This window comes from Lynx rufus, unplaced genomic scaffold (assembly GCF_022079265.1).
Source record: "Lynx rufus isolate CCGP_SWC_20201006 ecotype Redwood Valley unplaced genomic scaffold, mLynRuf1.p SCAF_25, whole genome shotgun sequence".
Lineage (NCBI taxonomy): Eukaryota > Metazoa > Chordata > Mammalia > Carnivora > Felidae > Lynx > Lynx rufus.
The window spans coordinates 17945409-17970816 of record NW_025814840.1 but is presented as its reverse complement, the minus strand read 5'-3'; the positions used below and the strand labels follow the sequence as shown (position 1 = coordinate 17970816).

General features: G+C 49.3%; 1 protein-coding gene across 2 annotated transcripts in view; it reads left to right on the top strand.

The window, feature by feature from the left end:
• Nucleotides 1-25408, top strand: part of GALNT2 (polypeptide N-acetylgalactosaminyltransferase 2) — a 193097-nt gene that overhangs the window by 93195 nt on the left and 74494 nt on the right. For both annotated transcript variants that reach the window (XM_047088639.1, XM_047088640.1), the window contains exon 2: nucleotides 6448-6541. In XM_047088639.1, coding sequence (XP_046944595.1) covers nucleotides 6448-6541 — 94 coding nt within the window. The remainder of the gene's footprint in view (nucleotides 1-6447; nucleotides 6542-25408) is intronic.

Here is a 25408-nt window from a genome sequence, read left to right as displayed (position 1 = left end):
GGCAGGAGTCCGTGGTAAGGCACTGTGGCCTCCACCGGCGGCCGTGTGAGTGAACACCCTTGGGAGCGGCCCCTCAGCGCGGTCAGACCCTCAGATGGTTGGCAGCCCTGGCCGCCGTCTTCACGGCGGCCTCATGAGAGACCGTGAGCCGGAACCACCCAGATTCCTGACTCTGAGAAGCTGGGTGAGATAATAAACGTTTCTTGTTTCAGGCTCCTCGGGTTTGAGGGAACTTGTTTTGCGCTGGTTGATAACCTGATAAGTCACTTAGCCCTTGCCGATCGCTTTTCCCATCTGGGACAAGAAGGGTTGGACCCATCGGTGCCCTTAACAAGTCGATGGCGATCTGTTAGTACGGAAGAGGCTGCTTGCACAGCTCGCTGACCCTCGCTGTCCCCGCCCCAACACCACCACTGAGGCCTTTCTGCCTCCACACCCGTGACCCGGAAGCAGCTTTCACAGCTCTTCCCTCCGCAGCCTCTCTGGCAAAAGCCAAGCCCAATTTTTATTTATTTCTTCTTACCTTTTTTTTTTTTAAATGCTTATTTTGTGAGAGAGAGAGAGTGCACGCATGAGTAGGGGGGGAGGGGCAGAGAGAGGTGGGGACAGCAGATCCAAAGCAGGCTCTGTGCTGACAGCAGAAGGCCCGAGGCTTGAACTCACAAACTGAGATCAGGTCTTGAGCCGAAGTCGGACACGTAACCGACTGAGCCACCTAGGCCCCCGCTTCTAATTTTTTTAATTTATTTTTTGTATTTCTTCTTATTTTGAAACAAAGACAGATCATACTGGGAATATGATGGGGAATATTCCTTAAATAAATAAAGCTATATTTACACTGAATTAATTTTTGTAACTATGCCATAAACCAACCTATTGGATTGACTATTTCTGAAAAACGTGTCATTTTATTAAAACCTACTGCTCTTTTATCGTCTTAGAAACGAGATGAATTTTGGCTGCTGCTCTCTCTAATTATGCTAGATAAATAGACATCACTCCGTCATTTATTTCCATCTGATCTCAGTCCCAGCCTGACTTGATCACCATTTGTGCTTCAGGTAACAGACTGCTTCTGTTACCCATTCGTAAGAACAGCGTGGGCACAGTGTGTATCTAGAACTTCTAAAGACTCTGTGAAAACTCACCCAATTCAAATACGCTTAATAATAGCCACGAGCCCAGGTACGTGAGTAAGTGGGAGGACAGGAGATTGCGTTTTGCATTATCTGGGCTCATATGCCCTTTCCCAAGGGAGAGACAGCCTCAGTGCCAGAGGTGAGGCTCTCTCCGGGTCTTTCCCACACTGTGGTCTAAACAGTGAAGACGAGTGGGGGGTGTGGGGTGGGGGGTAGCAGCATCCTCCCTGCTCCATGATCGTTGATATGGGTGGCAGACCTCTGGCTAAAGAAACCTCCCTGAGGGAACCCACTTTGCAGCCTGATCCGCAGTCCCGTGTTCAGCCTGCGTTGGTCATTCCGCATGTCAGTTCCATGTCAGTATCCCTCCTCTGCAAGCCAGAGACACAAAGCAGAGAGGAGGCTGCCGCCCCCGGGGAATAACAGCAGGCTGACCGGATCCCAGGCCTTGAATGCTCTGCAACTTCTGACCCAGCATCAAACCGCATCATTACTCCTCTAATCTTAGCCGTTTCTACTTGTCACTGAAAAGAGGACCTGCCTGTCACCGCATCATTTTCTCTTAAATGGGAGGAAACAAACAGATCAGTTGGTAACACGTCCCGCCTGTCAGCGGGTCCTGGGCACTGGAGCCTTCTCCACACTGTTGCATTTCACACGTTTCCCCTTTGAAACGAGCCTCCACACCCCCTCCCCACCCCCCCCCCCCCCGCTGGTGTAAATGCGTTTCATCATGTATGTAGATGTATTGGGGGGGGGTGTTGTCATGAAAAGCTTCCACTGCAAAGTGGGCGAAGCCAGTCATCAATCTGAGTAAGTAGCGTGAGGGTGAGCGTTTATTATCATGTGACCAACCTGAGACCAGTGCCACACTTGGTGCCATGGGATACACCAGAAATGTGACAGAGCCCTCCTGCCCTCCAAGGACCTGAAGAGCTTTTGCATACCAACCATGTGAAATGGGTGGAAAGTATAAAAAAGTGCTGAGAATACCCGGTACCCAGGAACGCCAAGGGCAGGCAGGGACCATGAGACCTTCAGCCCGGTGCCGCAACGGAGGGAGGGAGGCTGGTGACTTCCTCAGATCCCTGTGGCGAGACCCCGAGGCTCCAGCTCGTGGGCCAGGGCTCTTCCCAATTTGTCGTGTGTCCTGCATCTCCCTCTGCCCTGCGACCCGTTCTCACTTGGCTCATACCCCCCACCCCCAGCCGATGGTCTCACATGCCCGCCAGCAGCTTCGATGGCCTCCTGCCTTTCCAGAACTCCAGCCGTGTGTCTCCTGTGTCTGCCAGGTACCTCCTTTCGGTATCTTGCGGGAACCTCCACATTTCCTGAACAGGCTCGTCTGTATCTCCCAGCTCCCCTCTTTGCCCCACTCAGACAACTTTCTCGTGTTCCTTAGCTGTGAATGCCCCTCCTGTCTGAAACGCCCAGGTCAGAACTCTCCATCTCGGATTCCTTCCTTCCTTCCTGCTTTCCTCTTCCAATCCTCGCCCTGTGGTCGCGCCGGTCTCCTCTCTGCATCTCTAGGACCCAGGCTTGAGCCGGCTCCCCGCTGTCCCTTGCTGCATTGCCCTCGTGGCCCCCTGGCCTCTCTTCTGTCCCCTCCGTCTGCTCCCTACACTACAGCCAATGCGATGTTTCTGGAACGGAAGTCTCAAGTCTCAGTATCTCACCACTTCCATGCCTTCCCATTTTCTACCTTTCATTTTCTTCCCTCCACCAGAACCCTCATCTCCCCCAGAGCCCCATCATTTCTCCTTGCCAGGTCCATTCTTGACCCCTCAGATCTCTGCTGAGGTGTCACTTCTTGGCCACAGGCTTCTCGGAGCCTTCCCCACACTCTGCAGGGTCTGTGGCACTGTGCCATCAGGTGGGATGCTTGTTTGCGCCCGAGTGGGCACGCTCAGCCAAGGTGAACCTGCCCACTCCTCACTGTATCTCTGGGGACGTTCTTCCATCTAGCAAAGGCCATGGGTCAGGGTTACAGGAGGAGAGTGGAACATGACAAGCGTCTGGAAGGGTGAGCTGTTGACAAGGTGTGCGTTGTACATGGGCACCGGCTGTCTCAGCCAGTGAATCGGATCAATCATCCTGAACAATTAGGAATTTACAGTAATCAGACATATCCTGAGATGAACAAATGGCTGATACATTGTTTTGCTTTACTCGTGTCTATCTAGCTGGTAGTGGGGGAAGTTATTTTACCTAAAGGCAGTACAGTAGAATGATTGAGACCGTGGACTCCGGTACTGAATCCCCTGGGGTTTGGGCACCTGGGTGGCTCAGTCGGTTAAGTGTCCGACTTTGGCCCAGGTCATGATCACACAGTTTGTGAGTTCGAGCCCCGCGTCGGGCTCTGTGCTGACAGCTCAGAGCCTGGAGTCTGCTTTGGATTCTGTGTCTCCCTCTCTCTCTCTTCTCCCCGCACCCCCCCCCCCCGCTCATGCTCTGTTTCTCTCTCTCTCTCTCTCTCTCTCTCTCTCTCTCAAAAATAAACATTAAAAATTTAAAAATCAATCAATCAGTCCATCCATCCCCTGGGGTTTGAATCTAACCTCATTATGTACTTAAGCTTCCAGTGCCCGGCTTTCTCACCTGTAAAATGGGGGTAGTAATAGCACTGGAAGGAAGTTCAGTGTGTGCGCAGTGGCTAGAATGGGGCTTGAGTGGCCTAGACAGTTCCCCCTTTTCTTCCTCCTCCTCCTCATGTTACTCTGGGAGCAGGTAGTTTACGTGGTAATTTGCAATTTTTAACTTGGGAGTCCAGAACGAACGAGTCCTTTGCGAACGACCTCCTGGCACCGTATCCTTGGGCTTTTTTTTTTTTTTAATTTTTTTAATGTTTATTTATTTTTGAGACAGAGAGAGAGCATGAACGGGGGAGGGTCAGAGAGAGAGGGAGACAGAGAATCCGAAGCAGGCTCCAGGCTCTGAGCTGTCAGCACAGAGCGTGACGCGGGGCTTGAACTCACGGACCGCGAGATCATGACCTGAGCCGAAGTTGGACGCTTAACCGACTGAGCCACCCAGGCGCCCTGTATCCTTGGACTTTTATGATATTGTGAGAGTCGGGTTCTTCTAACTTGGTTTAAACTGAGGCCTGATTCATCAAAGGCCAACTTTAGCTTCTTACCCACTATGTGACCCAGGTAGTTCCACGTCCCGTTGTGAACTAGGAATTCTCTGTGAAGCATCCGTGCGCAACACCACGTGTGTCGCAGGCATTCATAATTGGCCCTTAGCGTTATTTCACCTGCTTGGGACTTGGCCGTTCAATATGTTCTCATCCCCAGCTTTGGTTTTAGGGTGGGCATGGTGGATTTGGGAGGGGGAAGGGAGGCTAAGGAATGTCGCCTCTGGACCCAGTCCGTCTTGCCTGCGGGAAGAAGGAAGCATTTATTTTCTGAGAGAGCACTGATGGTTGACCTGCCTCAATGCTGATTTTGTCAACAGTACAGACAATGCCTTGGTTCTGGGGCACTGGCCCCAGCAGCACCCTTCACTTTTGATTTTATTCAAGTACAAGGTTAAATGGTTTGATCCATTTCGCCACTGTAATGCCTGCAGGGGGGGAGAGAGTTATTAGCCACAAAAGGCTACAAGCGAGCTACAAAATAAAAATTAATAATGCTTAATTAAAAGTACGCACAGCATGACTCTGGTAACTTCATTACTCACTGGATTTAGTATTCATACATTTCCGTATATTGTAAAGGCAATAGGTTAGATTCTCTTCCTCCCACGCCTTTGCCAAGCTTTCCGCGAAATCATCACTGATAGTAAATTGAAAGTTTATTTTTAACCAAATGGTCTCAAAAGCCAAATTATGAATACCTTTGAAAAACTGCTTGCCGCCAAAAATAAATTGGGATACTGGTGCATTTTAATACTTTTGTTAAAATGCAGGATAAACTCTTCAGAAGTCACAGGACTTGGGGCATTTGAAGGGCAGAGGTCTTGTGACAGGTGTGGGCAGGGACAGGACCACCAAGGCACAGGAGCATTTGTCTCCAGCCCATTGTTCTGCACCTCCCGGGTGCCCCCAACCCATCATTCCCGAGGTGGCCCTGGTGGGATAAACCCAGCTATAGCACTGAAGAAGCAGCTGAAGAAAAAGCTGGCCTCAAGGGGGGTGGGGGGGGGAAGCTTAGGCATGGGTTCTCTTTCGTTACTGTACCGTTTGAGTGAAAATGGAGGTTATTGGCAAAGCAAGCAGCATTTGGGAAAAATGCCTGATTTGGCCCAGCACCTGAGAATTACCCTCCTTGCAGATCTCACTTTACGTTTGAGAGAGCCAGAATGTCTCCAGTGGTCCCCTTTTGCACAACACGCAGCCCACGCTGGTCTGGAGGAGTGCTAGCGGACAAACCTATGCAGACCTGGTCTGGTCTGTCCCCAGGGAGGGCTCATCCCGACAACATCTGCTCCAGAGAATGGCCAGTCGACACGGCTTGGCTCACGGAAATCTGTGTAGGAAAATGACTAGCCGTAGGACATTTCTGATGATCTGGGTTCTTCTACAGAAATCTTTCTTACTTGATTCAGAGAAATCAGATTCCAAGTGGTTGAAAGATATATTTAGCTCTGTGGTCATGGAGATGTTTTTTGGTTTGATTTAATGTTGATGGATTAGAGTAAATTGTTTGTGCAGATGAGCTGAATAAGTTCTGCCAGAGCTTATATCTTATTCTGGTTTCACATTAAACCCTTAATTTACAGCTCTGTTCCATTGGCAGTCCTATTAGAGTGAAGCCCGAGGAAAAGCTTGGCTGGTCCTTCCTCCTCCCTCCACTGTTACTCAGCAGAATTAAACAAATCATTTAGCAACGTCAGAGGAGGGCTCAAAGGGACCCAAGAGGGAGAAATCTGGTCCTAAGGTGTCCTTAACCATCTAAGATGTCTGGAGAGCTACCATCATTTTAATGGCTTTAATTTAACCACTACTGAATTATTTTATTTAATCTACTTTCCCTACCTCCCTTCCCCTACTTTCACAAATCCACAAAGCCCTGGGTTTTCCGGAGTATTGCCTTCCCCGAGATATGCAGTGTAAATATAAAATGAAGAGAGAAGTTGCAAATCCTTCCTTGGAAAAGGTCATTCCCACGCTTTTCTCCCCCCCCCCCCCCCACCCCCCACACACACCTCCACCCTCCGAGAAGTTCTGGGATGGGAATTCTCTCTCCCTCCTTGTTACGTCCCCAGGGCTCTCTGGCGTCCCAAGACTTCAAGTGTTTATTGAACTGGTGAGTGAAGGTGTGCTTGAGGAACTGATCAACCCATTTCGTGTCTTTGTTCCCCTTAGGAGGACTGGAATGAAATTGACCCAATTAAAAAGAAAGACCTACATCACAGCAACGGGGATGAGAAAGCACAAAGCATGGAGACCCTCCCTCCAGGTAACTGCAGGGACCCATCTAGCCTCGGGCTGGGAGCTGGGGGCTGGGAAATCCTCTTGCTCAGAAACCACGAATGAGTCACGTGTGGCCCTCTGTCGCCTGTGGAGCCCGCGGAGTAGACAGCATGGATTGCAGAGGGCTGCTGGAGACACTGCCCTCTAGTCATGTTTGGCTGACTTCCTTCAAGCTCCTTAGCGGGGGGTGAAATAAGTATACTTAGGAGGTGACCAAAATTTGTTGGGAAAAAAAAAAAAAGGAATAAGATAGAAAATACAGGATGGTATATATCAGTTCACAGATTTTTTTTTTTTAAAGACTTTATTTTTTAGAGCAGTTTTAGGCTTGACGGCAAAATCGTGCACAGAGTGCGGAGATTCCCATACATGCCTCCTGCCCCTACACATGCGCGCCTCCCCCGCTGTCAGCATGTCCCTGCAGAATGGTCCATTGCTACGTTCAGGGAACCAACGCCGGCACGTCGTAATCCCCCAAAGTCCCTAGTTTACGTTACGGTCCACTCTTAGTGCCGTACGTTCTGTGGGTCTGAACAAATGTGCGGTGACGTGAATCCACCCCTGCTTTATCCTACAGAATAGTTTCACTGCCCTAAACGTCCTCGGTGTTCCAGTTATTCATCCCTCCACCGCCCCAGTCCCTGACAACCACCGATCCTTTTTCTGTCTCCATAGTTGGGCCTTTTCCAGAACGTCATCTAGTTAGAATCATACAGCCCGTTGCCTTTCAGATTGGCTTCTTTCACTTAGTAACGTGCATCGACGCTTCCTCCGTGCTTTCTCGTGGCTTGATGGTGTATTTGTTCTCACCACTGAATACGACTGTGTTGTCTGAGTGGACCCCAGTTTACCCATCCACCTCCTGAAGGACATCTTGGTTGCTTCTGAGCTTTGGCAGCTGTGACTAAAGCTGCCGTAAACATCTCTGGGCGGGTTTGTGCGTACGTGTAAGTTTTCCGTTCATTTGGGTGCGGACCACGGAATAAGACGGCTGGATCACGTAGTAAGAGTACGTGTGGTTTTGCGAGAAACTACCAAGCTGTCTTCCGAAGTGGCTGTACCATTTTGCATTCCCACCAGCAACGAATGAGAGTTCCTTTTGCCCCGCTTCCTCGGCAGCGTCTGGTACGGTCAGTGTTTTTGATTTGGGCTGTTGTAATAGGTTGGAAGTGGAATCTCGTTACTTAAATCTGCATTTCCCTAACGATATATGATACTGACTTTCTTTTGATAAATTTATTTACCCTCCATTTGTCTTCTTTGGGGAAGTACCTGCTCAGGTCTTTCATCCATTTTTTTTTTTTTAAGCGGGTTGCCCATTTACCGAATTTTAAACGTTCTTTCCATATTGTGGATAACCATCCCCCATCAGATATGTCGTTTGTAAATTCTTTCTCTCAGACTTTGGCTCGTCTTCTTGTTCTTTGGACAATGTCTTTCCCAAAGCAGATATTTTAATTTTAATGAGATTGAGCTTTATCAATCCTTTCATGGATCATGCCTTTGACGTTATATCTGAAAAGTCATTGCCAAAATCACCTAGATTTTTTTCCTACATTTTGTTTCAGGAGTTTTATAGTTTGGCTTCATAATCAGGTCTTTGATCCGTTTTGAGTTAACTATTGAGAAGAGTGGAAGATCTGTGTCTAGATGGGCTGATTGTTGCATGTGGATGTCCCGATGTCCCAGCCCCGTTTGTTAGAAAGCTGCCTTTGCCCCATTGTATTGCCTTTGCGCCTTTGTCAAATACCACATTGTCTTGATTACTTTAACTTTATAGTAGTTCTTGAATTTGGGTGATGTCAGTCCTCCAACTTCGTACTTCATCTTCAATATTGTGTTGGCTATTCTGTTTTTTGTGTTTTTTGTTTTTTGTTTTTTTGCCTTTTGTATAAACTTGAGAATCGGTTGATGCTCAGAAAATAATTTGCTGGGATGTTCATTTGTTTGTGTTGAATTTATAGATCAAGCTGTAAGAATTGACATCTTGACAGTATTGAGTCTTATTACTCATGAACGTGGACTGTCTCCATTTATTTAGTTCTTTCTTTATTTCCATTGTCAGTGTTACGGTTTTCCTCATACAAATTTTATGCCTATCTTGTTAAATTTCTATCAAAGTATTTACATTTGGGGGTGCTAATGTAAATGGTATTGTTTTTTTAATTTCAAATTCCACTGTTCATTGTTCGTATATAAGAAAGCAGTTGGTTTTTATATATTAACGGTGTATCTTGCAGCCTTGCAGTAATTACTTATTAGTCCCAGGAGGTTTCGGTGCTTTCAGATTTTCTACATAGACAGTCATATCATTTGCAAACATCTTCCTTCTTAATCTATAGCGTACTTTTTGTTTCCTAGCATTAGCTAGGACTTCTAGTATGATGTTGAAAAGTGGTAAACATCCTTGCCATATTATTTCTTATCTTGGAGAGCGAGCATGAGCAGGGGAGAGGGGTGGCAGGGGGTGGGGCGGGTAGAGAGAGGGAGAGTTGCAAGCCGACGCCACACTCAGCACAGAGCCCAACAAAGGGCTCGATCCCACAACCCTGGGATCGTGACCTGGGCCAAAATCAAGAGTAGATGCTTAACCAACCAAGTCACCCAGGTGTCCTTCCTTGCCATATTTCTGATCTTAGCAGGAAAGCTTCTAGTTTCCTACCACTAAGTATGAAGTTAGCTCTAAGTTTTTTGTAGATGTTCTTTATCAAGCTGAAGAAGTTTCCCCTCTATTCCTAGAATAGAGTTTTTATCATGAAGGAGTATTGGATTTTGTCAAATGGATTACATTAATCAGCTTTCACATGTTGAACCAGTCTTGCATACCTAAGATCAGTCCTACTTTGTCATGGTTTTGGATTCAATTTGCTAATATTTTGTTGGAGATTTTTGCATCTACATTCATAAGAGATACTGGTTTGCCATTTTCTCGTGATGTCTTTGGTTTTGTTATTAGGGTAATGTTGGCTCCATAGAATGAGTTAGGAAGTATTAACTTTGCTTCTATCTTTTGAAGGAGATTGTAGAGAATTTGTAATGATTTCTTCCTTAAGTGTTTGGTAGACTTCATCAGTAAACCCATGTAGGCTCAGTGCTTTCTGTTTTGGAAGTAGATTTCTTGAGGACAATATACAGCTAGTTGGGTCTTGTTTACTGATCTTCTCTGACTCTGTCTTTTAATTGGTGTGTTATTGCTATTTAAGGTGGTTATTACTATAGTTGTATTGACATGTACCATATTTGTTAGCCTTTTCTATTCCTTGCCTTGTTCTGTTATTTTTGTCTTCTACACTGTTTCTGCCTTTTGTAGCTTTCATTGAGCATTTTACATAATTCCATTTTTCTCTCCTATTTTTTCCCATTGTTTTAGCGGTTGGCCTAGTGTTTGCAATATGCATTTAGAACTAATCCAAGTCTAATTTCAAATAACACTAGACTGCTTCACAGTTAGTGTAAGTATCTTATAACAACATATTAAGAATTCTTCCCTCCTGTTCCTTGAATCATCACTGTCATTCATTTCATATGTATAGTGTGTACCTAAATATATATACTATAGATAAGCATGCAAAATTGTTTCTATTATTATTTTGAACAAACCTTTACCTGTTAGATCAATTGAGGATGAGAAAAATTAAAGTTGGGGGCGCCTGGCTGGCTTCATCAGTTAAGCGTCTGACTCTTGGTTTCAGCTCAGGTCATGATCTTAGTTTGTTGGTTTGAGTCCTGAATTGGGCTCTGTGCTGACAACACGGAGCCTGCTTGGGATCCTTCCTCCCTCCCTCCCTTTCTCTCTCTCTCTGCTCCTCCCCTGTGTGCGCTCTCTCTCTCTCTCTCTCTCTCAAAAATAATAAACTTAAAAAAAAATTAAAGTTGTCATTTTGCCATCACTTACTCCTTCTCTGATGTTCTTACTTTTTTATGGAGATTTGAGTTTCTGCCCTGTATTATTTTCCTTCTCTCTGAAGAGTTCCTTTTAATATTTCTTGCAAGGCAGGTCTACTGGCCACAGATTGCCTCAATTTCTGTTATCTGAGAAAGTCTTTATTTCTCCTTCACTTTGGAAGATTATTTTCACGGAGTATAGAATTCTAGGTTGGCAATTTTTTTCTCTCAAAACTATAGATATTTCATTCCATTCTCTTGCTTGCACGGTTTATGAGAAGCTGGGTAGAATTCTTATCTTTGTTTCTCTGTTTCCTTCCTCCCCATCTTCTTTCAAGATTTTTTTAAAGGGGCACCTGGCTGGCTCACTTGGTAGGACATGCAACTCTCGATCTTGGGGTTGTGAGTTCAAGCCTCATGTTGGGTGCAGAGATGACTTACAAATAAAATCCTAAAAAAATAAATAAATACAAGTAAATGAAAATAAAATTTTGACTCTTGCTGTTTGAATATGCTATGTCTAGGTGTAGTTTTTGGTTTTTTATGTTTTCTGTCTTTTTTGTTATTTATCCCACTTGGTATTTTCTGATCTTCCTGCAGCTGTGATTCAGCATCTGACATTAACGTGAGGAAATTCTCAGTCATTACCACTTCAAATAAATCTTTTATTCCTGCCTCTCTTCCTTCTCGTTCTGGTAGTCCCATTATACATGTGTGTACATTTTGGTAGTTATCCAGCATTTCCTGGATAACTCCATTCTGATTTCTTTCAGCGTTCTTTTGTTCTTTGTTTTTTAAATCTCTGCTTTCCAGTTCGGAAGTTTCTACTGTCATATCCTCAAGCTCAGAGAGTCTTCCGTCAGCTGTGCCCAGTTTAGTGATGAGTCCATCAAAGCCACTCTTCATTTCTGTTACAGTGTTTTGATCTCTAGTAATTCTGTATGGTTCTTGACTAGAATTTCCATTTCTGTTTCTCTGTTCTTCATTTGTCCTTCCATGTTGTCTACTTTTTCCATTAGAGCTTTTTTTTTTTAATTTTTTTTTAACGTTTATTTATTTTTTGAGACAGAGAGAGACAGAGCATGAATGGGGGAGGGTCAGAGAGAGGGAGACACAGAATCCGAAACAGGCTCCAGGCTCTGAGCCATCAGCACAGGGCCCGACGCGGGGCTCGATCTCACGGACCGCGAGATCATGACCCGAGCTGAAGTCGGCCGCTTAACCGACTGAGCCACCCAGGCGCCCCTCCATTAGAGCTTTTAACATACGAATCATAGTTGTTTTAAATTCCTGGTATGGTAATTCCTACATCCCTGCCATATCTAAGCCCGTTTTGATGCTTGCTTTGTCTCTTCAAACTTTGTTTTTTGCCTTTTAGTATGCCTTGTAAGTTTTTCTTAAAAGCCGAGTATGATGTGCTCGGTAAAAGGAACTCAAGTAAATAGGCCTGTAGTGATAAGGTAGGTGTTGGAGGCAGGGGAAGCCTTCTATAGTCATTTGCTAGGTTTCATCTTTTAGTGAGCCTGTGCCCCTGGGCTGTGAACTTCACAATTGCTTCCCAGTTTCTCTCCCACATGGGTGGGACAGGGCAGCTAAAGTTGATTAGAAAGGAGTATTTCCCTTCTTCCACGCAGAAGGCTAGGGGCAGGCTGGGTCCAGCATTTTCCTTTCTCCAGGTTGGTTAGGCTCTGATAAACTTCCATGGGGTTAGGCTGTGGTAAAATAGCTTCTGTTGAGGGCAGGCCTTGTCAAGAACAGAATGCTCTGGCATATTTCCAAATGATCCTTTTTCCTCTCCTGCTGGAAGCATGAAGGAAGGGGTCTGTCGTCCAGAAACCTGGTTAAGCTCCTGGAGGTAAACACTCACAGAGGTATGGGGGGCCACCTATGACTGATGCCCCTGGAGTTTTTAGCTCTCAGGCTTGTCCACAGCGACCTCCCTCCAGCAGTTCATCTGTCACCGTTCTGATTTCGTTACCCGGACAAGGTTCCTGCACAGATGGGTCCTCCAGTAAGTTGTGATTCTCTGTATTCACCTTTGGGTGTCTCCAGTTTTTGGAGTAGCGGTTTGCTCTATGATCTCACTTCTCTGAGGGAACTCAGAAGAGTCGTCGATAGCTTAGGATGGAGTGATAACTTCCCAACTCTTCACGCGCTGGCCCGGAAAACCAGAAGTTGGCTCACGAAATTTTTACTTTGTGGTGACGGGGAGTTTGTACATTCATGTGTCTAACCAATGTTGGATACGTATCACCCCAGGGAGTGCAGGTCTATACCCTTTGTCTATACCCTTCCGTTGTCCCAATTGCGCTAGACGGGAGCATGCGTGTGTGAGCACGTTAGATGTATCTATTAGGCCGGCCCCCTCCCTTCTTCCCCAACTCCTGGATGAGTCATGCAGCTCTGAGCCAAGGTTCCTTCCTATGTAAAATGGGCATTCCCCACGCAGTGGGGAGCATCTGAACGGAATACTTCGCTAATAAGGATTTCTTTATTATAATAATAGGATACGCTTCTACTGTGTGGATTAATGAGAGACTTCCTGTGGGTTGTCTTCCGTTAAAACCAAGTGTTCTAGTGGATTTTAAGTCCTATATGGAGTGGGAGCGTGAGGGGGAGGCCATCTTCAGGGTGTAAACCAGCTACTACTAAGAGTCATATTCTAGTTAAAAATCAATTCAGTGTGGTATTGCCCCTGGCTGTCATGTTTGTAGCTGTTACACAGTTGATTTTCTTCAGAGATAGGACAGGAATGTACTGACGGTCCCTTTTTTTTGAGTTATTACCGATAACTTGCTGAAGGCACCGTGTCCTTTTATTTTGCCGAAGAACTTCAACCTTTTGAGTTGTAACCTTTTTCCTCGCTAAATCCACGTACACGTGAGTTTTTTCTTTAGAAGTTATTTTGCTCTGGGGCGCCTGGGTGGCTCAGTCGGTTGAGGATCCGACTTTGGTTCAGGTCACGATCTCGCGGTGCGTGGGTTCGAGCCCCGCGTCGGGCTCTGTGCGGTCAGCTCAGAGCCTGGAGCCTGCTTGGGATCCTGTGTCTCCCTCTCTCTTTGCCCCTCCCCCGCTTGCGCTCTGTCTCTCTCAAAAACCAAATAAACATTAAAAAAAAAAGAAGTTATTTTGCTCTGGCTGCGAAACACATTTTCCGCAAGAATGATGGACACTGCCAGTATTTTGTGGTCGGCAAGGAACCACTGTGCACAGCTCTTTCCTCTGGGTAAAGTGGGTTGTTCAGAAACCCAGCTTCCTGTGTTCTAGGTGTTGGATAGCTAGCAGTTGTAGACAGATGGGTGGGAGGAGGCAGCACGAAGCCAAATATAGGAGCCTGGTGTCTTTTAACATGGCCACAAAACCCACTGACAGATGTAGGAATCAGATGCGAGATAGCAGTGATGCCCCCCGCGACGGCTCCCGCTTTTTTGACCAAACGCCCTATTAGCAAAAACATTTTGAGGATAGCTCTCCTTCCTCCATCTATATTAAGACACTTACAGATTAAACACATATTATCACGCGAATCTAGTGATACGTTCCAAAGCACATTTTAAATAAAATATTATGAAGGGTTTGGAAAGACCCACTGTGGCTTTACCCCTAAAGCCCCACTCTGGGGATCCCGCTCTTGGGTCCGCCATGGCTTCCAAAAGCCCAGATTATTGTTCCCAACTCGATTTCCCGTCCCAGCCCGCGCTGCTTTTCGGTAGACTCTTGGGATTTTTTTAATAAAGCCAACCAGCAAAGTGGCTGTGGCAGAGGGGAGGCCCGGAGGCTGGGGTCCTGGCCTTCATTTTCTGGTGGAAGCTTAGTCGTCCACGCTCAGCAGTCGATTCACGGGGCTTGAGGAGCACAGAGAAGCCTGTACCCTGAGCCAGGGCGCAGCCGAGAAGGGCTTGGTGACCAGGGTGCAGGAATGGAACCGCAAACGTGAGCACCAGCAGCTGGATTTATGAACGGCCCAGATCTAGCGTTTGCCTGTTAGAGACCCAGGATTTCCTCACCAAGTTCTTGAGTCGCAACCCGGTCCGTGAAGGAGATCCGAAAATTGGAGTGAGAGATCTGGTCGGCGTCATCTTTCAGTTCTGTTTATTTGGATCCCACTGTCATCGGGAGAGGCCAGGGGCTGGGGGTGGGGGGCAGTTATGAAGCAGTTTGCTTCCCATCTCACTCAGGTCACGCTGGCCAGGAGTCCTTCTGTCGAAGCTCCCGAAGGTCAAGGGTGACTCAATTAATCCTGCATTTCCCTTGGTAGAACTGCACCTGGTCTGGGTCACAGGCACTTGAAGCCAGATCGATGCCTGCAAATTGGCTAAAGAAGGAAGGAGTCGTGGCACGCCTGGGTGGCTCAGTCGGTTAAGCGTTCGACTTCGGCTGAGGTCATGATCTCACAGTCCATGAGTTCGAGCCCCGCGTCGGGCTCTGTGCTGACAGCTCGGAACCTGGAGTCTGCTTCAGATTCTGTGTCTCCCTCTGACCCTCCCCCGTTCATGCTCTGTCTCTCTCTGTCTCAAAAAAAAAGAAGAAGGAAGGAGTCGTTTGTTTTCTTTGCTCCCTGGGCCGGTTTCCTGGAGCCTTGGAGAGAAGGCTGTGGTCATGCTCATGGGGGGAGTCCTGCCTCCTGGGAGGCCACTGGCTTCACGGAGGTAGCACAGCATGCTCACGTGGACATGTCCTTCTACGACGACTGCTTTCTAGAAGTTGAGGAGGAACTGTGAGATTCTTGATGTCCCAAATGCACTGGGATAGCCCAGCCCATGTCCACTTTCCATTTTTTCTGGCCATTTCTGAAACAGTGGCCTCATAGGAACTGGAATGTGAGAGCTGTCCGCGAGAAGCACGGGGCTCGAGGACAAGGACACTTGTCCACCGAGCTAGGCACTGGGGCGCGGCGCTCAGCGCTGCCACCAGGTAGTTGACCTTAGACGGATAGTGACTATTTTCAGCTTCATTTTCCTTATTTCATGGCCACACTTTCTTCTGTGAGATCCCTTGATTCTGTTGTTTATTTTTAAAAAAAAGACATTTTTTTTAACGTTTATTTATTACTGAGAGACAGAGAGACACAGAGCATGAGCAGGCGAGGGGCTGAAGCAGGCTCCAGGCTCCGAGCTGTCAGCACAGAGCCCGACGCGGGGCTCGAACTCACAAACCGCGAGATCATGACCTGAGCCGAAGTCGGACGCTTAACTGACTGAGCCACCCCGGTGCCCCGACTCTGTTGTTTAAACTATACCTTTCTGTTGCCTTCCAGTCTCTGTCCCCAGATTAGGACCACCAATCGTACTATCTTGGAGACGGGGTGAGGATATGTCTTTGTGTCCCATCGCCCTCCTTGTAGATGTCAGGTCTGGAGCAGAAGGCCTTTGGTCCTTAGGTTCTGGGCCCCTTTCTTCCCTTTTGGTCACTGAAGTTGCTTTTCAGTGCTGACTGTCTTTTCTTTCTTTCTTTCTTTCTTTCTTTCTTTCTTTCTTTCTTTTTTAAGTTTTTTTTTTTTTAATGTCTGTTTATTTTTGAGAGAGAGAGAGACAGAGTGTGAGCGGGGGAGGGGCAGAGAGAGAGGGAGACACAGAGTCCGAAGCAGGCTCCAGGCTCCGAGCTGTCAGCACTGAGCCGGACTCGGGGCTAAAACTCTAAAACCTCAAGATCATGACCTGAGCGGAAGTGGGGCACTTAACCAGCTGAGCCCCCCAGGCACCCTTCACTGCTGATTTTCAAAGTGTTCTGGCAAATAGAGTGTTAGTCAGGTTTTGTGTTTTTTGAAAATTTATCTGATGGAGACGAATTTTATCTCCCCCCCCCCTTCCCCGCCCCTGGGTACAGAAAAAGCTCTCTGGTTTGAAAAATGAGTCTCTCCCAGTAAATGCCCTCCTGTGTCCTCTCCTCTTGTGCCCTCCGCCTCTCTCCGTCTGACTGATGAGACCAGTGGGCAGGATGGCCGATGATCCAGGACAGCGAGGAACAGGGGCCATCTGAAGGGCTCTCGTCCTTCAGATGGGGACGTGTCCTTGGAGAGTAGATTCTGTTTTTGCCTTTCCGAAACCTTGCTATCGTTCTTGTGTTCGTTACAACCTCGTGGAAGGGGGCGAGGCCTCGGAGAGACACGGGTAGGGAGAGGAGAGTCCTGATTACAGTGTGTGTCGTCTGGGAGGACCCCCATCCTTCGGGGTGTCTCCTCCCGCCCCTCCCCTGCCCGCCGCTGCCTCATTACCCGAGACAGTTGACTTCTCAAAACAGAAATTGCTTGCATTTACGCAGAGCTGAATGACACGGGGATGGCGAAATGCGTAATAGAACCCAAGTCCCGGTGCAAATTGCCGCTGACGCTAATGGAAACGTTTTAGCGTTCCCACCTGCCAGAAGAAAGAGGAGATGAGCCACTTGTGTGTTCACGCTGCATTGCTACAGAGTCGGGAGAAGTGCTCTCCTGAACCTTTTCTCCTTTCGAGGGGTTTACGGGGCTCCGGCGTCGTGCGTTCTTTAAAAAAATCGTGGTGAGATACACATAACGGAACGTTTGCCGTGGCCGCCGTCTTTAAGTGCACAGCTGAGTGGCATCACGTACGTTCACACCGTTGTGCGGCCGTCACCCCCATCCGTCTCCAGAACTTTCTCCCTTTCCAAGCTGAAACTCTGTCCCCGTGAAACACTAACCCCCGTTCTCCCCACCACCGGCCCCCCCCCGCCCGGCCCCTGGTAGCCACCGCTCTCCTATGTGTCTCCTTGAACTCCACTCCCCCAGACACCCCAGGGAAGGTTGTCCTTCGGTGACTGGCATGTTTCGATCCGTGCAGTGTCCCCCAGGCTCATCCATGTTGTAGCATGTGTTAGAGTTTCCTCGCTTCTTACGACCGAACCCACTTCCCCTGTATCTCTGTGCGCCGTGCGCCCGGTGAGCCGCATTGCCTGGGTAGCACGGTGGGACAGCCGTGGGACGGCTAACTCTGTGTGGCTCGCTGTGACCCGGGCCCGAGCCGGAGGTCTGCCCAGTGTCATTGTTAGGAAAGTAAGTGGCTGAGTATCCTTGAAGGATACCCTAAAAGCAAGCAACATGGGGCGCCTGGGTGGCTCAGTTAGCTGAGCGTCCCAACTCTTGCCGTCAGCTCAGGTGGTGATCTTGCGGTCACAAGATCGAGCCCCACATCAGACTCCACACTGACAGTGCGGAGCCTGCTTGGGATTCTCTCTCCCCCCGCTTCTCTCTGCCCCTTCCCCATGCTCTCTCTCTCCCTCTCTGTCTTTCTCTCTCAAAATAAGTAAATAAATGTTAAAATAAGCACATACGTAAGTGTAATATACTTATGTGGAACATTTAATTCAGATAAGCAAAAATAGGGGCGCCTGGGTGGCGCAGTCGGTTAAGTGTCCGACTTCAGCCAGGTCACGATCTCGCGGTCTGGGAGTTCGAGCCCCGCGTCAGGCTCTGGGCTGATGGCTCAGAGCCTGGAGCCTGTTTCCGATACTGTGTCTCCCTCTCTCTCTGCCCCTTCCCCGTTCATGCTCTGTCTCTCTCTGTCCCAAAAATAAATAAACGTTGAAAAAAAAATTAAAAAAAAAAATAAGACAGTCGTTCACACATAATTCTACCACCCCAAACTAACCACTGTTACTCTCCCACCGAGTGTTCCTCTGGACTCGTTCTGGGCATGTGTCCCACCTGACTGAGGTGAGCCGGTGTCTGCCTCCCCTCGGCTGTGCCGAGCCCAGGGACAGGAGGCCTGGAGCCCTAGACACAATTTCGGAGTCAGCTCCTGGGCCTCTCGGCGTTTCTGTGAGTTCTTAGGAAAAAAATAGGCAAGTCTGCGAGGTGAGTAACATTGCTGACGATTTGGAGGAGTACCTGAGAAGTGTCCCCACACATGCCCCTCTCTCCCAGCAGTAGCACCTCAGGGTTCTCCCTGCGTCTGTCCTGGAGGCCACCTCCCTCCCCCCTCCTCCCTCTTCCTCCTGGTTCAGCTCAGGACAGGCCACAGACAGCCCCTACCAGCTGGTTATGTCAACATTTTTACATATGTGGCACCACACTGTATTTCCACCCATTTCTTCCTGGCGTTTTCCATCACAAACACCTTTTCGTGTCCGTCAATACCCCCTCGGCAGCATTTTCAATGACCGCAGTATATCCATTAGCATAAGCTCCTTGAACTTGTCCTGTGTTGTAGGACACAGAGAGGGTTTCCAGCGAACATCTTCTGAGGTGACTCTTGAGATGCCCTTAATTACTTCCTTGAAATAAATTCCGAAAACTGAAACCGCAGGGTCAATGGCAGTGTGTGTATTTAAGGATTTTTTTCATCTTAATCGCCAAATGGTCTTCCAGGGGGAACAATTTCCTTGCATCTCAGCCACCATCGGAAAACAAACCTTCTAACGTCCTTTCCCCCCCACCTTCCAACAAGTAGCAAAGCAAAAGCGAGGCCACAGATCAGGTCACCAGCCAGAAGTGTGACAGAGCTATTAAAGTAGAATGAGTTTGGGGCGCCTGGGTGGCTCAGTTGGTTAAGCGGCCGACTTCGGCTCAGGTCACGATCTCGCGGTCCGTGAGTTCGAGCCCCGCATCGGGCTCTATGCTGACAGCTCAGAGCCTGGAGCCTGCTTCGGATTCTGTGTCTCCCTCTCTCTCTGACCCTCCCCCGTTCATGCTCTCTCTCTGTCTCAAAAATAAATAAACATTAAAAAAAATTTTTTTTTTTTTTAAATAAAGTAGAATGAGCGTAAGCTTGGATAGGTAGAAGTACGGCATCCAGAACAATCCGGATGGCATCTAGTGCTGTGTGTGCTGACAGGCCACCCCTGAAGTATCCCGTTCCCTTCCGGGCACAGGGTTTTCCGAGTCGCTCATAAGTTAGAGCAGGTCCAGATGATGATGACTCAGACGGTGAGGGGGCCGGAAACAGCATCTGATGAGGAGCACTTAAAATAACTGGATGTTTCTACGGAAGGGCCTAGGAGGGGAAAATGGAATCGTGATGTCCAAATATTTGGAAGGCAGCCATACAAAAGAGGCTGAAGACTAATTTTTTTTTTTTTTTTGAGACTCCCAGAGAGTGAAAGTTACAGGCAAGCAATTTTTGTTACGGTATAAGGAAGCCGATGTCAACAATCCCAGCTGTCTGATGAAACGGGCTGTTTTTGAAGCAATGATTTCCCCATCATTGGAAACTTGTAAGCGGTGGCTAGATGCTAGGGTTTTTTTTTTTTTTTATTAGTATTGAAAAATGTTTTTTTAATGTTTATTTTTGAAAGAGACCGAGCGTGAGCGGGGGAGGGGCAGAGAGAGAGGGAGACCGAGAATCCCAAGCAGGCTCCAGGCTCCGAGCTGTCAGCACAGAGCCCGATGTGGGGCTCGCACCCACAAGCCATGAGATCATGACCTGAGCCGAATCAGGCACTTCACTGACTAACGCCACCCAGGTGCCTCTTTTATTATTATTTTTAAGTGTTTATTTATTTTGAGAGAGAGAGAGAGAGAGATGAGCAGGGGAGGGGCAGAGAGAGAGGGAGGGAGAGAGAGAATCCCAAGCAGGCTCTGCCGTGTCCGCGCGCCGCGAGGGGCTCGAGCTCGCAAACCACGAGATAGATCATCACCTGAGCCGAAATCAAGAGTCAGACACTTAACTGACTGAGCTGCCTGGGCACCCCTTAGAGGACAGGGGTCTTGGTGAAGAGCCTTTCCCACCCGTGTATCAGCTTCGGTTCTGTTCACTCTGATACTTGTACTAATATTCGGGATGGAAGAGATGATCAGGAGAGACCATGGACGTCAAACCAAATTATTCATAATTAGACACTGTCACATAGAGAATGAAGAGTTCCTTCCTATTTCAAATTTGGAAAAGGAATCCACGAAGATACCTGGATTCCAAACCAGGTGTAGACCTCGTAATGCAAAGCAGAACTGTGTCCCCGTGTGGTTTTTTAGTTATTTTGATGGCACCAAAGAATTTTAAATAAATTTAGATAAATTTTAAATAAATTATTTAAATAAATTAAGAACATTGACCCTGCAGCGATTCTGATTTTTTTCTTTTGGTGTCTTCTTTAAGTGATTAAAGTGCTTGTAATCTTTGCTTTTCCTATTTCTTCATCCTTAAAAATGCGTTGTGTAGGATTTCTTATTCTAGGAGACCGTTTCTCATGAGTGAGCACCATGTCCTGTCACACCAGCTACCCAGTGACAAATGAAAATAAAGTGTCATTTACGTGTCGTTGTCATTTAAATGGACACATTTGTCTGTGATCCTAGCCCTGACCCATTCTCTTTCCTCATCTGGTAGCATGATGACCTTCTAGAGGAAAAATAGGAAGAATTGTTTTTTTCTTTGAAGCATAGTAAAACTACATTCCGTTTGAGATCAACCAGGAGGTCAAAATAAATCTGAGAGCTCTGTCCTTTGATGTAAATTACATTCTGTTTCCCTTCTTGGCTGCTTTCCGGGAGGAAGCGGCTCTGTTTTATACAGACTGGCGTTCAGTTTGTTTAAGCCGTCCTTCCCAGGGAGGATTTGAGTGAGGCACTGCGGAACGGCCATGATACCGCAGCATCCAGAAGTCTCCAGCCACCCGAATCCGCTGGCCCGGTGGGACCCGCACCAGCCACGTCACTTTCGTCACTTTCCTTCCCCGCGTAGGCCTGTGAGTGTGGACAACAGGCCGGTGCCTGGGGGCACATGTCAGCACTTGGGTTTTCACAAGTTTTGTGAGGTTAACCCTTTGGAAGTTCATTTGCATAGATGGAGGTCATTGTTTCCTTAAAGATGAGGCCTAGGGGAAAAACTTTTAAGAAAGAAATGGCATGGTTTGGAAATGTATTCTTTTAAACTGAAACGAACTGAACGAGTCCTCCAAATGCGAGCAATTCCCTGGCTTTAAAAGTGTCTTTTCCAAAAGATCAGTTGTAGGGTTGGTTATTTAGGAGAGGAGAATGAGCTTTCCCGTGGAAATGCTGTCCTGGGTGGCACTTAGGACCCCCGCACCAGTTGGAACGGGCCCTGACCTCAGGCCACAGAGCAGGGGGCTCCCCCCTATGGACCTCAGCACCTGTCCCGCCTGCAGCCTCCGACTGGGCCCCGTGGACCATGCATGGTTATGAGGACCAGCTGGTCTCTCTGCCCGCGGGGTGCCCTGCTGTCCTCCCGTGTGGATTGGATTGGGGCATGTGTGTGTGGCGGGTGGACTGCTAATCCTCAACTAGGAAGAAAAAGATTGGGAAAAGCTTTTAGAAGTAGCTCAGGAGGCTGCTGGGGGGGATTAGGAGGGAGAGAAGAAACTCTGGATTCAAGAAACTTCAGGCTGCAAAGCTTGTCCTGTGAAGGAGGCAGGTGTAACAGAAGAATGTCAGTGGGCAGGTGTAACACGTGAGTCAAAGATGGGAACAGGGGCGCCTGGGTGGCTCAGTCAGTTGAGCTTCCGACTTTGGCTCAGGTCATGATCTCACCTTCTGTGAGCTCGAGCCCCGTGTCGGGCTCTGTGCTGACAGCTCGGAGCCTGGCGCCTGCTTCGGATTCTGTGTCTCCCTCTCTCTCTGCCGCTCCGCTGCTCACGCTCTGTCTCTCTCTGCCTCTCAAAAATTAATAAACATTTTTAAAAATTAAAAAGACGGGAACAGAAAACAAAAGAAATCGTTGGGGCTGAGGTGTGTGTGGCCAGGGAAGCACTGTGGAAACGGCTGGCACTGAGCGGGCACGTACGTGTCTGAGGCATGGACCAGCACATACAGGTGGCTGGAAGTGTCTTCTCACTGCCAACCCTAGGGACCCCTTCCCCACGGGGCCCTCGAGCAGAGACTCATGAGGGTCTGATCTTTCCCTTCAGGCCCGGGCTCTTGTCCCAGCAGGTGGTTGCCCCGGGCCTCACTCTCCCCCGTCTCCAGACACTGTTTCTTGTGCTAGAAGGCAAGAAGGGGACCGTGCCCTTCAGCTAGCCCACACTGGCAGGCCTCGGAGGTCAACCCGAGGGTGCGGGGAGTGGGGGGCGGTGGGAAGTAGCCGGCCCTTCCCTGGACTGGCCTCTGCTCCCAGCAGAGACCGGATCTGGCAGGCGGGCGGGCAGCAGAGGAGGCCCAGGTTTCCAGCTCCACCACGGATCTGTGAGAGGGGCGACAGGACAAGCCGAGGCTTCGGGGGATGGCAGGCCATAGAAGCAATTTGCGGGATACTGCTTGGCGCTATTCAACACGCACCGTGTGGCAGATTTGAGGCCGCTGCCTAGAAGCGGAGGGAAAAAAGAGCAAAGAAACCAGGCAGCGAAGAGAGCGGGTGCAAGGTGCACCGGGGCTGGGGGACGGGCCGGAGAGTAGGGCCAGTCCCCACTCCACCCACCCTCTGCGCTCAGAGCCAGGGCATCAAGGAGAGAGTGCAGAGCTCGTCAGTTTCCATTCAGTTTCCATCGCCTTTCTATAGACACTGATATTCACACGGAAAAGGGCACCCATGCATTAGGAGGATATTGTGGGCTCAGCTGGGTGAAGAGGTGTGCGAGGACCCACGGCTGTCTGCAATTCCAGGGGGAGGACGGGGCATACGCGGTCATCTCTGTTTTCAGGGGTGGACTTGGGCCCCGTCCTCGGCAGAATTCGGAGTTAAATTATTAGAGGGTTAGGGAGCACTTTCAAGGCCCTCTGTGAGCAGGTCTGTGGAACAGCTGTGGCTGGAATGGAGTCCTGTGTGAGGAAGAGGGAAGAGGCGTGGCCTAGGACGAGGCCACAGCTGCGGACACACGCGAGGGCCTCTGGGAGGTGGTGGCCATGTTGAGAAGCAGCCCTACCTTGCGCTGGGTGAGCCGAGACCCTCACAGGTTCAGGGTCCATGAGGGCTGGGCTTCGAGGAGAAAAGATGTGCTTGTGGGGACCCGGGACTCATCCTCGGGTGCAGGCAGGGTCTTCCTGAGCAGGGAGCTGAGGGGGCAGGTGATTTGGGGGGGATCGTCTACGTCTGTACCTTGGAGGTTCCCCCTCTGAGCGTCCATCCTTGTTCCTGCGGCCAGAATTGTATTCCTGGAGTGCAAATTTGATCGGCCCTCACCCGCTCGAAACTTCTGTGCTCCCCAGAATGTGGACCTATAGTTTGAGCAGTTGAGCCAGGGGTGAGCCTCGGGGCTGGGCACGGACTGGCCTTCTCCTCTCCTGTCACCCCTGTCTTCACACGTCCTTCCCTCCATCCTGTCGCGTCTTCCCACACAGCCCTTCCGTGCGTCAGGCTTCTGCTCGTGCCTCAAGACCCAGCCCAAATGCCCCTTCTCTGGGGACTTTTCTGAGCCCCTGTCCCTGGATTATAGATTCCTTGTCCACACCACTTGTTGGCGTACCTTTCCCACTAATGACATATACAGCTCGAGGACAGAGGCTACATTCCTTTATGTGTGCTCACTCGCTCAAGGTTGGCATCTTCTCCGTACTGGCCCGTTTCACCCAGCTTGGGGAAAACAGAAGGCAGTGAATGTTTTCTCCAGAATTAAGAACTTCCTTACAGTGAGTTTGCCCAAAATAGAATGGCCGTCTTACGAACTGAGTAGTTCCCCAGGACTGCAAATGTTAGCAGGAACAAAAGGCTGAGATGCCCCTTAAAAGAGAGTTTTCGTGGGGCCCATGGGTGGCTCGCTTGGTTAAGCCTCTGACTCTTGATTTCTGCTCAGGTCATGATTCCCAGGGTCATGAGGCCGAGCCCCACATCAGGCTCCACACTTAGTGTGGAATCTCCTTGGGATTCTCTCTCTCTCTATCTCTCTGCCCATCTCTCCCACTCGAGTGTTCTCTCTCTCTCTCTCTCTCTCTCTCAAGAAAAAAAATAGAATCTTCCAGCCATAAGATGTGACAGCATGGGTTCTGGGGCTCCACGGGAAACCCACCCCACCCTGTCCCACGCACACATGGCCTTCACAGGGAGACCCTCTCCCTCCCTCCCCTTCCCCTTCTGGGCAGAAGGGTGGCATCTCCGTCTGCAGCTGGCCTCAGGGTGGGGAGGGGTCAGGACAGGGGGGGCACCCCGAGGAATGGAAGATAGGCTGCTCAGCCCTGTACTTCCTGCCTACGCCCCTGGGATATCCCCCCTAAGAAATTCCGAAGCCACTCAAGTGAGACACTGAGGGGCCTCGCTGATCACGAGGCGCAGACTTAGATGAACTTGGCCACGGGCCCCCTTCTCCCTAAGATCAGAGGCAGAAGGTGCCCGTGGGCAGCAGGGAGGTGTGGACTCTGTTGGCCTGCACGTTCCGGCCTGTGCTCACCTGGGCAGGTGCCCACAGGAACCTTGGCAGACGAGGATCCCCTGCAGTGCTTCCCACTCATTTCTCAGGGTCAGCTGCAGAGGTGGGACTCCCCCCTGGAGGGGCTGGACGGGCTCAGCAGCTCCTGGCGACCCTCCCAAGTGAGGCGGCCACACCCGCAAAGTGGAGGTAATTGTGTTTGTGTTTAGCCGTTCCGCCTACTAAGCCAGTTCATTTTGGACGGTCGGTTGTCAGTGGCTTAGGAATTATTATCGCCGTCATCACTATCATTTTTCGTAACAACTTCAGAGGCAGAATGTTCTGATGGCATACAGACTAGAGGCTCAGGGAGGGTGGGTGAGCTGGGCCCCTGCTCCTCAGCCTGTGTGCCGTGAACGCTGGCTGTGGGCCTCCAAGCCCCATCCGTCCCGGGGGTTGGCATGGGACCGCTGTTAACCCCGCGTCCTCAGCTTCTCTGCACCGGGACCCGTGATCTGACCAGGGCCGTCAGCCAGACGAACAGAAAAGCCGCTGTCCAGCACGGGCGGAGAGCGCTTCTCAGATGCGGGTGTCCGCACAGCGATGCCACCCCTGAGAGCCGTTTTGAGGCTGGGTTCCTCCGAGCAGCGTGCAGGATTTGCGGTGCTTTTTTAGGATCAGTCTCAGGTGCCTTGGACCCAGGTGGAGACCACCTGTAGGGGTGGCCAGTCTTCGTGCATGCGGTGTGCGTCTCGTGCTGGCGTCTGTGGGTAAGAACTAGCAA